The sequence below is a fragment of the Melospiza melodia genome, chromosome 5 (assembly GCF_035770615.1).
Source record: "Melospiza melodia melodia isolate bMelMel2 chromosome 5, bMelMel2.pri, whole genome shotgun sequence".
In the NCBI taxonomy this organism is placed as follows: Eukaryota; Metazoa; Chordata; class Aves; order Passeriformes; family Passerellidae; genus Melospiza; species Melospiza melodia.
In genome coordinates this window covers 91,051,416-91,068,140 of record NC_086198.1, presented here as the reverse complement: position 1 = coordinate 91,068,140, position 16,725 = coordinate 91,051,416, and the positions used below count along the sequence as shown (strand labels likewise).

The window sequence follows — 16,725 nt, the reverse complement described above, 5'->3', positions numbered from 1 at the left end:
ATTCCCGGCCCCGCTCCTGGCGCCGTTCCCGGCCCGATTCGCGCTGGCTCAGCACTTCCCGGGATGTCAGGAATTTCCTGGTGCGGCGCCCGCGGCTGCCGGAGCCCGCTCGGAGGTGCCTTAAAGGCGCCGTGGCTTTTCCCGGCAGGAATCCCGCCGGGAAGCTGCTCCGGTTCCCCGTACCGGAGCGGGATCGAAGCCACCGAGCAGCGCCGGGACAGTCCTGCCCAGGGCCGTGTCACTGTCCCCGTGTCCCCGAGTCATTCCTGCAGGGATGGTCCCAAGGAGTCTCTCCCAGCCTGTGCTCCAGTCTGGGATCTCATCCAGCCTGGACGAATCTCTTCATGTTCTGACAGTGCCACTTCTCCAGGTGTCTCTGGGTGCCACCAGTGTCCTTCCAGTGTCACCCGGGGGGGACGACCCCCTTGGCACACCCTGGTGTTGTGTAGCCAGAGCTGCAGCTCCAGAAGGTTCCAGAGGGCTCCATGGTTGCCAGGATGTCCCGTTGTGACACCGGAGCTGTGCCATGCTCCAGTCCCAGTGTGATCCCCAAGGGTTCAGGTCCATTCCCAGGAGCAGCAGCTCCCGGATCCCTCTGGAGAAGCCAAATCCCAACTCCTGGCAGGCCCAGGGGCTGAGGAGGCTGCGGTGCCAGGAGGGACAGGGGATGTTGGCCATGGAGCAGGAGCAGTGGGAACTCTGCTGTCCCCCAGAGCTGTGCCAGGGGGCACACGGCAGAGACCCACAGGGATCCCGAGGGTGTCCCCAAGGGACGAGCCAGGGCACAGCCCATGGGCACAGAGATCTGTCCTGGTGGTTGGACCTCATCACCCAGGAGATGTCCCACGTGGAAGAATTCATTGACCAGGAGCTGTGCCAGGAGAAAGCCTGGGGAGACCAGGAGCTGTGCCAGGGGCAAGGCAACGGATGCCAGGATCTGTCCCAATGGCAGGAATTCACCAACCAAGAGCGGCGCCAAGGGGAATCCAATGGATCCCAAGAGCGGTGCCAAGGGGAAGCCATCAGATCCCAAGAGCGGTGCCAAGGGGAATCCAATGGATCCCAAGAGCGGTGCCAAGGGGAATCCAATGGATCCCAAGAGTGGTGCCAAGGGGAATCCAATGGATCCCAAGAGCGGTGCCAAGGGGAAGCCATCAGATCCCAAGAGCGGTGCCAAGGGGAATCCAATGGATCCCAAGAGCGGTGCCAAGGGGAATCCAATGGATCCCAAGAGTGGCGCCAAGGGGAAGCCATCGGATACAAAAGTGTGTCCCAATGGGAAGATCTGATCAACCAGGAGATGTTCCAGATGGAAGAACTCTTCAACCAAGAGACGTCCCACATGGAAAACTTCACTGACCAAGAACGGTGCCAAGGGAACGCCAAGGGATACAAAACTCTGTCCCAATGGGAAGACTTAATCCACCAGGAGATGTCCCAGATGAAAGTATCCGTCAACCATGAGATGTCCCAAATGGAAGGATCCATCAACCAGATGTCCCAAATGGAAGAATCCATCAACTGCAACATGTCCCACATGGAAGACTTCACCATCCAGGAGATGTCCCAAATGGAAGGATTCATTAACCACAAGATGCCCCACACGGAAGAATTCACCAACCAGGAGATGTCCCAGATGAAAGAATCCGTCAACCACGAGATGTCCCACATGGAAGAATCCATCAACCGGGAGATGTCCCACATGGAAGGATCCATCAACCACAAGATGTCCCAGATAAAAGAATGCATCAACCATGACACGTCCCAAATGGAAGGATCCATCAACAACAAGATGCCCCACATGGAAGAATCCATCAACCAAGACCCGTGCCAAGGAAAAGCCAAGAGACACCAAGAACAGCACCAAGGGAAAACCAATGGATACAAAACTCTGTCCCAATGGGAAGACTTAATCCACCAGGAGATGTGCCAGATGGAAGAATTCATCAACCACGAGATGTCCCAAATGGAAGAACTCACTGACCAAGACCTGTGCCAAGGGGACACCGAGACACACCCAGAGCAGTGTCACGGGAATGTCAGGGGACACAAAACTCTGTCACAATGGGAAGACTTCACCAACCAAGAGACGTCCCAGTGGGACTGACTTTCTTGACCAGGAGCTGTGCCCAACAGAGCAGGGGCACATCCTCACCCACACCGTGGGTGCCGGGGTCAGCTCCCTCCAGCCCTGCCCATCCCGACCTCCAGGGCCTTTCCCACGTGGAGCCCGGCACTGACCCCACCTCAGAGAAGTTCAGCATTCCCAGGGAGTTAATCCGAGTTTCCCCTTCTGACTCACCTGAAGTTCACAGGAAATGGTTCCCATGTGCTCCCCAAAAAAGGCAGGGGTGCCCAGCCACAGGCAAAGGAAATAATTAAAGGAATTAAAGGAATTCCTGAATTCCCGTGGCTCTGTCTGCTGCTAATGAGCCCCAGGAGGGGTTGAGTGCTCCAGGGGTGTCCCCAAGTTTGGAATGTGACCATGGAACTCAGGGGGCTGGGGGCAGGGACTCATGGAATTGTTTGGGTTGGGAAAATCCCTCTGAGACCACCGAGCCCAGCTCTGCCCAGGCCACCACTGCCATGTCCCCAAGTGCCACATGCACAGGGCTGGTGAATCCCCCAGGAATGGGCACCCCACCCCTGCCAGGGCTGGACAGCCCTTTCCAAGAAGGAATTTTCCCAAAATTATCCAACCTGGCTCAGCCTGAGGCCGTTCCCTCTCCTCCTGTCCCTGTTCCCTGGGAGCAGATCCCAGCTCCCACCTGGCTCCAGGAATCCAGGGAGTTGTGCAGAGCCAGAAGTTCCCCCTGATCTCCCTTTTCTCCAGGCTGAGCCCCTTTCCCAGCTCCCACAGCTGCTCCTGGAGCTCCAAACCCTTCCCTTGACTCTCTCCATCGATCGCCTGGATCTCCAACGTCCATCCAGAGTCACCAAACCCCAAGGAACGACCCCAAACTCAACGAGCCCTGGGGTAACTATACAGTAAGAACATTTATTTCCTGGAGACACCTGCAACAGTCTCTCCCACGTCGGATGATCGGAGACACAATTCCAACCCTCTCCTGCTTTGGGTTTTGTCTGTTCCCGGCTCCGATTTTTTACACCGTGGATGCTCCTTCCCGACCCCGAATGACGAAGGAGATCCGAACACACAGAACTGACTGGCCCCCAAGTGTGGTTCCTGGGAAGCTCCATCACCTGGAGCTCGGCTCCTCCCCGCCGCTTTCCTGCTGCTTGGCCATGAATTTCTGTGGAGAAGGGAGAAGAGAGAGATGGCGCTGCAGGGATATTCCAGGATTATCCCCTAAAACCTGGGCCAGAATATCTGGGCCACGTTCAGTCAGCTCCTCCCACGGCCAAAGGTGGGATTTGTCCCATAAAACCCCCCAAATTCCACATGGGAAGCTCCTGAGGGGAACGTGGCCAAATCTCAGGGGTCAGGATTCCCCACAATCTGGGCATGGAATAAAAATATTCCACATTCCCACTGTATTCCCAAACCCCATCACACGTGAACACCCCTGAACCCAAGGATTTGGGGAGATATTTCCGTTTTTCTGGTGGTACCTCCATGTTCTGCCGGTGCAGGGGGGTCCTGCAGTGGTTGATCATGGAGGGCTCGTCGGCGTAGAAGAGGGAGCAGATCTGGCAGAAGAATCCGGCCTTGGGGACCAGGATATCCAGAGCTGAGGATACACCACAGTCACCACACACAGCTCCCAGAAATATTCCAACCTCACCTTCCTCTAGCCAAATCTGGGGAATCTGTGATTCCTCAAGGGGAAATTACAGTTCTTAAACATTCCAAAAAACCAGGTTTTTCACCCAAGCTGGTCCCTGACCCGTTTCAATCCCCAGGTCATCTCCATTTCCAATAAACACTCCATTTTCTGGGAATAAAACAACCAATCCCATGGAAGCTGGAGCAGATCTTGAAGGACTGACCCCATGGAAAAATGATCCCTGCTGGAGCAGTTCCTGAAGGCCTGACCCCATGGAAACTGGAGCAGTTCCTGAAGGACTGACCCCATGGAAAAGTGATCCCTGCTGGAGCAGTCTGTTCCTGAAGGGTTGACCCCACGGAAGTTGGAGCAGATCTTGAAGGACTGACCCCATGGAAAAATGATCCCTGCTGGAGCAGTCTGTTCCTGAAGGGTTGACCCCACCGAAGTTGGAGCAGTTCCTGAAGAACTGACCCCATGGAAAAGTGACCCATGTTGGAGTCTGTTCCTGAAGGACTGACCCCATGGAAGTTGGAACAATTCCTGAAGAACTGACCCCATGGAAAAGTGACCCACGTTGGAGTCTGTTCCTGAAGGACTGACCCCATGGAAGTTGGAACAATTCCTGAAGGACTGACTCCATGGAACAATTCCTGAAGGACTGACCCCATGGAAGTTGGAACAATTCCTGAAGAACTGAGCCCACAGAAATAGGAACAATTCCTGAAGGATTGACCCCATGGAAAAGCGACCCATGTTGGAGCAGTCTGTTCCTGAAGGATTGATTGATCCCATGGAAGAATGACCCACATTGGAGCAGTTCCTGAAGGAAAGACTCCATGGAAAAGTGACCCATGGTGGAGCAGTTCCTGAAGAACTGACTCCATGGAAATGGGAGCAGCTCCTGAAGGACTGACCCCATGGAAATTCAGGAAGTTCCTGAAGGACTGACCCCACAGAAGTTGGAGCAGGGACCTGATTGATTCCTGAAGGATTGATCCCACGGAAAAAGTGACCCACAACAGAGCAGCTGCTGAAGGAAAGACTCCATGGCAGTGAGTCATGTTGGAGCAGCTCCTGAAGGACTGACCCCAAGGAAGCTGGAACAATTCCTGACCCCATGGAATTCAGTATATCCCTACATCCTCATTTCACAGGCCTGGCAGCAATCTCCTCCTTTCCAGACACTGAATGTTGGGAATAAAACTCACCACGGGATGGGAACCCTCAGGAGACCCCACACTGCACCACACTAATAATCAATAATTCCACCTGGATTTGGAAATTTCCGGAAAAAAACTTTCCATGAGAGGCTTCTGAGTTTAACCAACTAGTTAAACACGGATTTGGAGGAGCCAAGGAAAACCATGGATTCTGGGCCCTGACTTTGAGGTTCTCTGTGGTGGTGAGGCACAGGAGGAGTTTTCAAATGGGCAGGAAAGAATCTTCCAGCCAAGAAAACCTGGAGCATTTCAGGGGATTCCTTTGGATTTACCTTTGGGAGTGCTCTGCGTCTTGGGGACACCTGGAAAAGTCGTTTTCTTCTGCTGAGGTTTTGGTTCTGCATCTTCTGATCCCAGCTGAGCTGCTGGAGACAGAAACGCATGTTGGGATGGAATCATGGAATCATGGAGTGATGGAATGGAAGCATGGAACAGAATCACGGAATGATGGAATGGAACCATGGCATGGTTTGGGTTGGGAGGCACCTAAGAGACATGGACACCTTCCACCAGCCCAGGTGGCTCCAAGCCTCGTCCAAGCTGGCCTTGATGTTCCTCACCTTTTGGCTTGGAGATTTCAGCCATTTCATCCTCTGGATTTGTATCTCCTAGAATTCCCATTTCTTCTGGTCCTGCAACAGCAACAATATCTTCGTCATCTTCATCCTCGGGCGGGTTCTTCCCTGGGAAAGTGCTTTCTTCTTCTTCATCGCCGACTTCGTCGACTGTAACAAAGTTCAGTTCCTCTTTGAGGTGATTGAAGTCGGCCAGGAAATCATCCTCGTCCTCGTTGACCTCATCCAGAGTCACCAGAGGATTGTCCTCGTTGTCCTCCTGGATTTCATCCACGGTCACCAAGGCGTTGGGATCGTCGGGCACCTGGGAGGCCGCGCCATCCCCGGGGTTGGTTTTCCCCTCCTCGGCGGCGCTCAGCTCCGCGGGCTCGTTGAGGGGCAGCTCCTCCACCTCCCCAATCTCATCCACGGTCACCAAGGGCTCGGCCTTCAGATCCCGCTCCTCAAATTCCCCCCGGGGCCCGTTCCCGTGGGAGCCCGGCTCCTCCTGCTCCGAGATCTCATCCAGCGTCAGCAGCGCCTGCGGATCCTTCACCGCTTCCGACAGCTCCTCCTCTTCCACCACCTCATCCACCACCACCAGGCCCTGGGGGTCGACGCCCGGCAGCGGCACCGGGGCCTCCTCCTCCTCCTCCCCGATCTCATCCAAGGTGACAAAGGACAGCTCACCTTCGGCTCCGCAACTCTTCCCTTTCCTCTTCTTGGGCGCCGGCTCCGGAGGGTTGGCTTTGGGGGCTTCTTTTCTCTTCCCCCTCGGGGGGTTCCGCCGCGGCATCACCGGAGACTCGGCTTCCTCCAGCACCTCGTCCACCGTGACGAACTCGTCCAGGTTAAACGGGAAGAGCTCTTCCTCCTGGGAATGGAATAGTTAACTGTCATCATCTCCAGGAGGAACATCCACACATGTTGGATCCAAAAAATAACCCCAGATTTGAGTGAAAAAAAAAACAAAACAAAAAAAAAAAAGCGGTCAGAGCTTAAATTGCAGCTTAAACCTCAGGTAATTTAAATTAATTACTCAGAAATGTTGAACTTCTGAGTCATTAATTTAAATTAACTCAGGTTTAACCTCGTCCACCGTGACGAACTCGTCCAGGTTAAACGGGAAGAGCTCTTCCTCCTGGGAATGGAACAGTTAACTGTCATCTTCTCCAGGAGGAACATCCACACATGTTGGATCCAAAAAATAACCCCAAATTTAATTTGAGTGAAAAAAAACCAAAAAAAAAAGCGGTCAGAGCTTAAATTGCAGCTTAAACCTGAGTTAATTTAAATTAATGACTCAGAAATTCAACATTTCTGAGTAATTAATTTAAATTAACTCAGGTTTAACCTTGTCCACCGTGACAAACTCATCCACGTTAAATGGGAAGAGCCCTTCATCCTGGGAATGGAATATTTAACTGTCATCACCAGCAGGATATAAAAAATAACCCCAAATTTAATTTCAGAGTGAAAAACAAAAAAAAAACTGGTCAGGGCTTAAATTGCAGCTTAAACCTGAGTTAATTTAAATTAATGACTCAGAAATTCAACATTTCTGAGTAATTAATTTAAATTAACTCAGGTTTAGTTCAGGAAGCCAAAGTCCTCTGGAAAAATCGCAGCAGGTCAATAGGGGATAAAATTCCATGGGTAAAATTCAATGGATGAAATTCAGCAGATAAAAATCAATGGATAAAATCCAGTGGGATAAAGGTCAATCGACAAAATTCAGTGGATAAAATTCAACTGATAAAATTCAGTGGATAAAATTAAAGGGACAAAATTAGTTGGATAAAATCCAGCAGATAAAGTTAAAGGGACGAAATTCAACAGGTAAAATTCAGTGGATGAATTTCAAGGGACAAAATTCAACGGATAAAATTCAGTGGAAAAAAATCAATGGATGAAATTCAGTGGAGAAAGGCCAAAGGATAAAACTGAAGGGATAAAATTCAGTGGATAAAGTTTAACAGATAAAATTCAATGGATAAAATTCAGTGGATGAAATTCAATGGAAAAAATTCAGTGGATGAAATTCAGTGGAGAAAGACCAGTGGATAAAACTGAAGGGACAAAATTTAGTGGATAAAATTCATTCGGTAAAGTTCAACAGATAAAAGTCAACGGAGATAAAATTCCTGCCAATTCAAAGTTCTGGGTCCAAAGGAACGGGTGCCCCATCCCAAATGATGCCTCTGATTTCTTCCATTGAGAATGCTGAATTTTTGTTACTTTTTTTTGCCAAATTATTCCATCCTACCCTCACATTTTCATGGATATTTAACACAAACTATGAAACTGGGATTTGGGGATGGATTTATGGGATCTGGGGTTTCCTGGTGGTCCCAGCTCTGTGAGCCTGGAAACAGGGACTGGAGAGATCCAAAGGGAATGGATGCAAAGGGATTCCAGCATCCCAGAGCCCACGGGATCCACGGACACCAGAAGGAAAAAGGGCAGGAATTTGGTGATCCCATTTTGGGAAGAGGGGAAAGATTCCTGAGAGCAGGAACATCATGGAATCCTGGAATGGTTTGGGTTGGAGAAGATCCTAAATCCCATCCAATGCCACATCCTGGAACATCAAAAATCCCCATTTCCATACACTCCATCCATCCTTTTAATCCCATGGTTTTCCATCCTTACCTCCTTCTGTTTTCCAGTGCTGCCGGCACTGCTTTTCAAAGCTGCAGCACCGCCCCCACCAGGAGCCTGCAAAATGGGACAAAAAATTCCATGAAATCCCAGGAAACCCCAATCCTCACCGAGCACAGCTTTGTTTGGATCAAGGAGCTGCTCTGGGATGTCCCCACAGCTCCTGGGATTTGCCACCAACGGGTGACACCTGGCTCAGGAGCCTCTTTTCCATCTGTGCAGGGCTTGGAAAAGCAAATTTCAGCTCCCCAGAGGACACCGGGTTTATTCCCACTTGGAGCTGCGCCAAGGAATTCAGTTTGGACTCGCTTCCAAAACAACTTCCATAGGATTTTCCAACCAGCTCCACCCTCCTGGTGCAGCTGAAAGGAACAGGTTACCCAGCAGCTCCTCTGGTGGCCCCAGGATTTATGGAAAAGGGGTGATCCCAGAAACCCAGAGTGGGAGAAGCTCAGGGAACACCTGGGCACTCCTGCCCACCTCACCTGATTCCCACCAGGATTTTCCTTGGTGCCAGATGTTCCGCTCTCTCCCTGCTGGCTCTGCTTTGAACTCGTCGGGGATTCCAGCTGGGAATCCTTTTCCTGCTGGGATGAGCTCTTCCCGCCGTCTCCCTGTGCTTCCAGTCCGGAATTTCCGTTCCCCTTCCATTGGCTGCTCCCAGCTCCCGGCTGAGCCGCGGTTTTGGGTGGGATTTTCTTCTCCAGTCCTGCTTTGGGGGGGATTTTCTGCTCCCCAGCTCTTCCCAGGGAAGGCTCGGTGATCCTGACGGGAATTTTCTGTTTCAGGATGTCCGGGACAGACACCACAGCCTTCAGCAGGGTTTTCCCAATGCAAGATTCCTTCAGGGACGCAGCGGGATTTACCGGAGCGGCCGCGTGGTTTTCCTCTGATTTTGCAGCTCCCATCCCTTTATTTTGTGGGATTTTAACCGAACTTGCCCCGTGCGTCTCACCAACAGCATTCCCAGAGTTCTCCCCACCCTTGGAGGATGTTTTTCCCGCTGTTTTCTCCAGTTCTGTCCCAGCCTTGCCCCCAGTCTTCCCTGGATTTTCCCCAAGTTTGGGCACGGATTCCTCCGCTGTCGCCTCTCTCTCTGCTCCAGCCACGTCCAGTTTATTCCCTGGAGCGTGCAGAGTTTTTGGGACAGCTTTCCTCTCCGTGGACGTTTCCTGGCTGCCTTTCCCAGCCTCGGGAACGGGGGTTTTCTCCGGAGCAGTCGGCTCCGCGCTGGGCTGGGTGACACCGGGTGACACCGCGGGAGCCTCCTCCGAGCTCGGGGACACTCCAGGGATGGCTCCCGGCGTTCCTCCGGCTGCTGGGGTGGCCTTGCTGGATGATTCCAGAGGTTCCACAGCGGGAGCAGAGGGTTCCTCATCCTCCTTTTGGAGGATTTCCAGCTCCGGCCCATCCCGAGATTTGTCCGTCCCCACTCGGGAAAGCGGCGCCGGTTTCTCCTCCGACCCCGCTCCGGGCGATTTGCTGCCAGCAGGATCCACAGGAATTCCAGGATCCAACCCCTCCACGTCCATCCCTGTGGGTGATTCCCTCGCTGCTCCTCCGGCCTGCGACTCGGGAATCTCCAGTTGTCCCGCTGGAATCTCCTCTGGGACATTTCGGGTGGGAATTTGGCCTTTCTTGGCCTCTCCCGATGGATTCCCAGCTGGTTTTTGCACCGTTCCCGATCCCTCTGGGATTTTTTTCAAGCCAGAGCTAAAAGCATTTAAAAGAAACAAAAATCAAACCATGGGGAGAGAATTCCAGAAGTCTCAGAAAGCTCCGGATGCCACCGGTGGGAGTTTTTTTCTGGAGCACGAGGAAATGGGATTGGGAATTCTGTGGGAAAAGGCGACACTTGAGGTGAATAATTCACATTTTGGAGACCTCATGTCTTGGAAAATTTCCGTCCCACAGAAGGAAAATTGGGAGTATCCCACCAAAAGGATGCTCCTGGATAAGGGAATTAGAGGAGCTTTGCTCTGTCTGCAGCTCCCAATCCTGAGAGAGCAGGTTTGGATTTGGGATCAGGTTTTCGTTTGGGTTTAAAATCCCTGATTTCCATGGAGAACCCTCTGGGATAACGCAGCCCAAGGTGCCACAGGATGGAGCTTTCCAGGGAATTTCAGACCTCCCTGAGGGAAAGAATCCCACAGGATGAGCTTGGGAAGTGCTGGAATTAGGGATGGCTGTGCCTGGAGCACACATTGCAGCAGAATTCCAGCAGGGAATTTCTGCTCCAAAACCTGGAAAAATCAGGAATGTCCAGGAGAGCGGGATTTGGGATCCTCCAAAGGGATTTTCCCATCAATTCAACACTTCTGGCTGTGCTCAGTTTGTTTTCCACTGGGATGCACAGAAAACTCCTGAGATTAAATGGAAAACCACCCCCCACCCCGGATTCATGGAAAATGTGACCTGGGAAAAGCAGAGCCCAGGAGTGAAGTTTAATTAATTAAAGTTTCAGAAAAATCATTAATAATTAAAATAATAATTCAGCTGTTTTCTGCTCCCTAAGAAATAGAATGAATTAATTGTGTGCATGTGGAGCAGGGAGAAATGTCAACTTTCCAACTTTTCAGGAGCTGGGACTCATGGAAAAGTCACATTTTAATTTTAATTTTTAATTCCACTTGTCTGGAATCAAGAAGTGGCTGTGAGGAAGAGATTCCCATTAATTTGGGAATTAATGCTCCCAAAATTCAGTAGTTTCATGGAATGACAAGGAAAGAAATGGGATCTGGGAATACAGAGCTTTTCCATAACAGAATTCCTTAAATTTGAGGATGATCCTTACACAATTTGCGGGTTTTAACAACAAAACTCATCCAGAAATCCGAGTTGGAATCACAGAAAAAAAGGGATCGAAGCCATATCTAACAAAAATTCCTAAAAATTTCTGGGAATTCAGCAGTCGGGAAAAGGCATTCCTGAGGCAGGGATAGAGGGAAGAGCTGCAGGATGGAATAAAAGCAACAAGAGGAGCCAGGACATGAGCAGGGGAAAAAACAAGGAAAAACTCCACAGAAATTGGGGTTTCACGCCATTTTTCCATGATTTTTTTAATGAATCCCAAATATTTTGGCTCTGGAGGACATGGAGTGGGAAGGAGGAGCAGCAGGACACAGCTGGAGGGAGGCTCAGCAATCCCTAATCGTGGATGAACATTCCAAGAGGGAAAAGAAATGGATAAAATTCCCAAAAATCCTCGCAGGCTGTACCTTCCTTTGCTCCCATCCTCTCTCTTCACTTCCTTTTTCCCGGTTTCAGCCTGGAAAACAAAAATCCCAATCCCTGAGAGTGAAATCCCAGACCTGAGGGAAATATCCCAACCCTGAGGGAAAAATCACGATCCTGAGGGAAATCCTATCCTTTAGGAAAAAAACCCAAACTCTGAGGGAAAAATCCCAACCCTGAGGGAAAAATTCCATCCTTGAAGAAAATCCCGACCTTGAGAGGAAAATCCCAAACCCTGAGGGGAAAATCCCAATTCTGAGGGAAGAACTCCAACTCTGAGAGAAAAATCCCAAACCTGAGGGGGAAATCCCAACGCTGAAGGGAAAAAATCTCAAACTCTGAGGGAAAAATCCCAACCCTGTGGGAAAAATCCCAGCCCTGAGGGGAAAGTCCTGACCCTGGGGGGGGAAAAATCCCAACCCTTAGGGAAAATCCTAATCATGAGGGAAAAACCCAATCCTGAGAGGGAAATCCCAACTCTGAGGGGGAAATCCCAGTCCTGAGGAAAAAATATCATCCTTGAAGGGGAAAATCCCAACCCTGAGGAGGAAATCCCATCCTTGTGGGAAAAAAAATCCAAATTGTGAGGGAAAAATCCCAACCCTGAGGCAAAAATCAGGCTCTGAGGGAGAAAATCCCAACCTGAGAGAAAATCCTGGTCCTGAGGGAAATCCCATCCTTGAGGGAAAAAATCCCAAATCCTGAGGGAAAAGTCCCAAACCCTAAGGGAAAATTCTAACCCTGAGGGGGAAATCGCAATCCTGAGGGAAAAATCCAATCCTGAGGGGCAAATCCCAATCATGAGGGAAAAATTCCAACCCAGAGGGAAAAAAAGTCCCAAATCCTGAGGAAGAATTCCAACCCTGACAGGAAAACCATGATCCTGACAGGAAAATCATGATCCTAAGGGAAAAATACATCCTTGAAGGAAAAATCCCTAAACCCTGAGGGAAAAATCCCAATCCTGAGAGAAATCCCATCCTTGAGAGAAAATATCCCAGCCCTGAGCGAAAAACCATGATCCTGAAGAAAATCCTATCCTCGAGGGAAAATATCCCAACCTCTGAGTGAAAATCCCAACCCTGAGGAAAAAAAATCCCAATCCTGAGAGAAAAATACCATCCTTGAAGGGAAAAATCCCAATCCCTGCAGGAAATCTCAAACTCTGAGAGGGAATATCCCAAACCTTGACGGGAAAATATCCCAACCCTGAGGGAAAATCTTGACCCTGGGGGAAAAAATTCCAACCCTGACAGAAAAATCCCAATCATGAGGGAAAAACCCAATCCTGAGGGGGAAATCCCGACTCTGAGGGTGAAATCCCAATCCTGAGGGAAAAATTCCAACCCTGAGGGAAAAATTCCAACCCTGAGGGAAAAAAATTCTGACTGTGAGGGAAATCTCATTCTTGAGGGAAAAATCCCAAACCCTGAGGGAAAAATCCCAACCCTGAGGGAAAAATCCAAATCCTGAGGGGGAAAATCCCAGCCCTGAGGGGGAAAATCCCAATCCTGAGAGGGAAATCCCAGTCCTGAGGGGGAAAAATCCCAATCCTGAGGGGGAAAATCCTAGCCCTGGGGCAGGGAAGGAAATCCCAACCTCGAGGGAAAAAAAATCCAAACCCTGAGGAAAAATTTCAACCATGAGGGAAAATCTTGGCCCTGCGGGTAAAATCCCAACCCTGAAGAAAATCCCATCCCACAGCTCTTTGCAGGAAGGTTCTCCCATCCCCAAAAAAAACCCCAAATGGTGGAAAACATGGAATTTTTACCTCAGGAATGTCTCCGTGGGAGGACAAGGAGCAGGTGAGTGTGTGTTCTCCTATGGAATATGGATATTGCTGCAGGAAACTGTGCATGGAGCGCGCGGATTTGGGGCTGTCAAGGTGCAGGATTGCCTGAGGGAAAAAAAATCTTGGTAATTCCTTAATTTATGGATAAAATGAGAATTTTTAAACCTGCTGGAATGTCTTGTTTTTTCCCTGCCATTTTCCAGGCGTAAAAAGGGTTAAAAGTCACTTTAAAATGGCTCAATTTGGGTCCTAAAGGTGGAACTAACTTGGGTTTTTTGGGATTTAAAATATTTTTCCTGGATTTGGCAATTTTCAAAATATATTCTGGGTTTAATTTTTGGGGGATTTTTTTGGGTTTTCTGGAATTTAAAAACTACTTCCTTGGATTTTTAGGATTTAAAAAGCATTTCAATGGATTTTGGGATTTTAAGGGCATTTTCCTTGTTTATTGGGGATTTAAAGGACATTTGCCTTGGATTTTAAAGAATATTTCTATGGGTCTTTTCTTTTTGTTTTTGGGACTTGAAAAACATTTTCTTGGTTTTTCTGTGATTCAAAGGATATTTTCCTTGTTTTTCTTGGAATTTAAAAACATTTTCTTAATTTTTTTTCCTTCTTTAAAGACCATTTCCTTCTTTTTTCAGGATCTAAGACCTAAAAAATCCCCCCCAAACCTCAGCAATTCTGCCATTCCCACTCTTTCCAATTCCCAAAAACTCCCAAACCCCTCATCCCCAAGTCCCCAAAATTCCCCCAAAAAATCCCCAAAAAATCCACTAAAACCTTCCCAAAAACTTAAAAAAACCCCCCCAGATCCACCAAAAACTCCCCCAAAATTAAAAAAAATCCCCCAAAAATCACAAGAAATCCCAAAAAATCGACAAAAATTAAAAAAAATCCCCGACATGTCCACAAAAATTCCCCAAAATTAAAAATAATCCCCCAATTAAAAAAAAATAGAAATAATCCCCTAAAATTTCCAACTAAATCCACCAAAAATCTCCCAAAAATTCCAAAAAGATCCCCAAAAATCCCAAAGGAAAAGACCAAAGGGAGGAAAGGGCAGAAAGGGGGGGAAAGGGAAAAAGGGACAGGAAGAGGAAAAGAAGGAAATGGGGAAAAGGGAAAAGGGGGAATAAAGTGGGACAGAGGAAAGAGGGGCAAAAAGGGGAAAAACTGAAAGGATGGGGAAAGGAAGAGAGAAAAGGAAAAAATGGGAATCAGGAGAGAAAAAAAATACTCCACAATCCCCCAAAAATTTTCCAAAAAATCCCAATAAATTTTAATAAAACCCTCAAAAAATCTCCCAAAAATACCCAAAAAATCTAGAAAATTCCACCAAAAATTGCCCAAAAATCCTCAAAACCTCATTTTTTCCCTTCAAGCTCCAGTTTTCCCCCAGGCCCAGGGCTGTACTTGGTGGCAGTTGCTGAGCACAGCACAGTGCTCCACCTTGCCAAGCACAACCTGGCACAAACCACCTCCACTTCCTGGAACCCCTCTGCCAAAAATGCCCCAAAATTTCCCAAAAATCCCCATTTTCCCCCATTTTTTCCCCCTTCAAACCCTGATTCCCCCCAGGGCCATACCCGGTGCCGGTTGCTGAGCACAGCACAGTGCTCCACCTTGCCAAGCACAACCCAGCACACACCAGCTCCAATTCCTGGAACCCCTCTGCCAAAAATCCCCCAAAATTTCCCAAAAAAACCCCATTTTCCCCTGTTTTACCCAGTGCCGGTTGCTGAGCACGGTGCAGTGCTCCACCTTGCCAAGCACAACGGGGCACAGAGCGGCTCCACTTCCCAGAACCCCTCATCCAAAAATCCCCCAAAATTTCCCAAAAGACCCCATTTTCCCCAATTTTTCCCTGTTTTACCCGGTGGCAGTTGCTGAGCACAGCACAGTGCTCCACCTTGCCAAGCGCAACCCAGCACACACCAGCTCCAATTTCTGGAACCCCTCTGCCAAAATTCCCCCAAAATCCCCCCAAAAACCCCATTTTCTCCCATTTCCCCTCATTTTCCCCTGCTGTACTCGGTGCCGGTTGCTGAGCACGGTGCAGTGCTCCAGCTTGCCAAGTACAACCTGGCACAGAGCAGCTCCACTTCCCAGAACCCCTCATCCAAAAATCCCCCAAAAAACCCCATTTTCCCCAATTTTTCCCCGGTTTTACCCGGTGTCAGCTGCTGAGCACAGCACAGTGCTCCACCTTGCCAAGCACAACCTGACGCAAACCACCTCCACTTCCCAGAACCCCTCATCCAAAAATGCCCCAAAATTTCCCAAAAATACCCCATTTTCCCCCATTTTTCCCCCATTTTCCCCCTGTTTTACCCGGTGGCGGTTGCTGAGCACAGCACAGTGCTCCACCTTGCCGAAGTGCAGCCCTGCACACACCAGCTCCAATTTCTGAAACCCCTCTGCAAAAAATCCCCCAAAATCCCCCCAAAAACCCCATTTTCTCCCATTTTCCCCAATTTTTCCTCTGCTGTACCCAGTGCCGGTTGCTGAGCACAGCGCAGTGCTCCACCTTGCCAAGCACAACCTGACGCAAACCAGCTCCACTTCCCAGAACCTCTCATCCAAAAATGCCCCAAAATCCCCCCAAAAACCGAATTTTCCCCCATTTTTGCCCCATTTTCCCCCCATTGTTGTACCCGGTGGCGGTTGCTGAGCACGGCACAGTGCTCCACCTTGCCGAAGCGCAGCCCTGCACACACCGGCTCCAACTCCCAAATACCTCTGCCAAAAATCCCCCCAAAAACCCCATTTTCCCCCATTTTTGCCCCATTTTCCCCAGTTGTACCCGGTGCCAGTTGCTGAGCACGGTGCAGTGCTCCACCTTGCACAACCCAGCACACACCAGCTCCAATTCCTGGAACCCCTCTGCCAAAAACCCCCCGAAAAACCCCCATTTTCTCCCATTTTTTCCCCCATTTCCCCCTGCTGTACCCAGTGCCAGTTGCTGAGCACGGCGCAGTGCTCCACCTTGCACAACCCAGCACAGAGCAGCTGCACTTCCCAGAACCCCTCTGCCAAAAATCCCAATAAATTTCCCAAAAAACCCCCTTTTTCTCCCATTTTTTCCCCCATTTTCCCCTGCTGAACACGGTGCAGTGCTCCAGCTTGCCAAGTACAACCTGGCACAGAGCAGCTCCACTTCCCAGAACCCCTCATCCAAAAATGCCCCAAATTCCCCCATTTTCCCCCATTTTTTCCCCTCCAAACTCTGATTCCCCCCAGGCTCAGGGTAGTACCCGGTGCCGGTTGCTGAGCACAGCACAGTGCTCCACCTTGCCAAGTACAACCTGGCACACACCAGCTCCAATTCCTGGAACCCCTCTGCCAAAAATCCCCCAAAATTTCCCCAAAAAACCCCATTTTCCCCCATTTTTGCCCCATTTTCCCCCCATTGTTGTACCCGGTGGCGGTTGCTGAGCACAGCACAGTGCTCCACCTTGCCGAAGCGCAGCCCTGCACACACCAGTGCCAATCCCCGAATCCCTCTGCCAAAAATCCACCAAAAACCCCAT

The 16,725-nt window shown here is 49.8% G+C and overlaps 1 protein-coding gene across 1 annotated transcript in view; it reads right to left on the bottom strand.

The window, feature by feature from the left end:
• Window positions 1-2,978: 2,978 nt before the first annotated feature.
• ZNF638 (zinc finger protein 638) overlaps window positions 2,979-16,725 on the bottom strand; it is a 37,962-nt gene continuing 24,215 nt past the window's right edge. The window contains exons 9-17 of the mRNA XM_063158110.1: window positions 15,527-15,631; window positions 13,172-13,297; window positions 10,995-11,434; window positions 8,652-9,879; window positions 8,158-8,223; window positions 5,512-6,379; window positions 5,224-5,316; window positions 3,574-3,692; window positions 2,979-3,254 (exon numbers count right to left, since the gene is read on the bottom strand). Coding sequence (XP_063014180.1) covers window positions 3,201-3,254; window positions 3,574-3,692; window positions 5,224-5,316; window positions 5,512-6,379; window positions 8,158-8,223; window positions 8,652-9,879; window positions 10,995-11,434; window positions 13,172-13,297; window positions 15,527-15,631 — 3,099 coding nt within the window. The 3' untranslated portion in view covers window positions 2,979-3,200. The remainder of the gene's footprint in view (window positions 3,255-3,573; window positions 3,693-5,223; window positions 5,317-5,511; window positions 6,380-8,157; window positions 8,224-8,651; window positions 9,880-10,994; window positions 11,435-13,171; window positions 13,298-15,526; window positions 15,632-16,725) is intronic.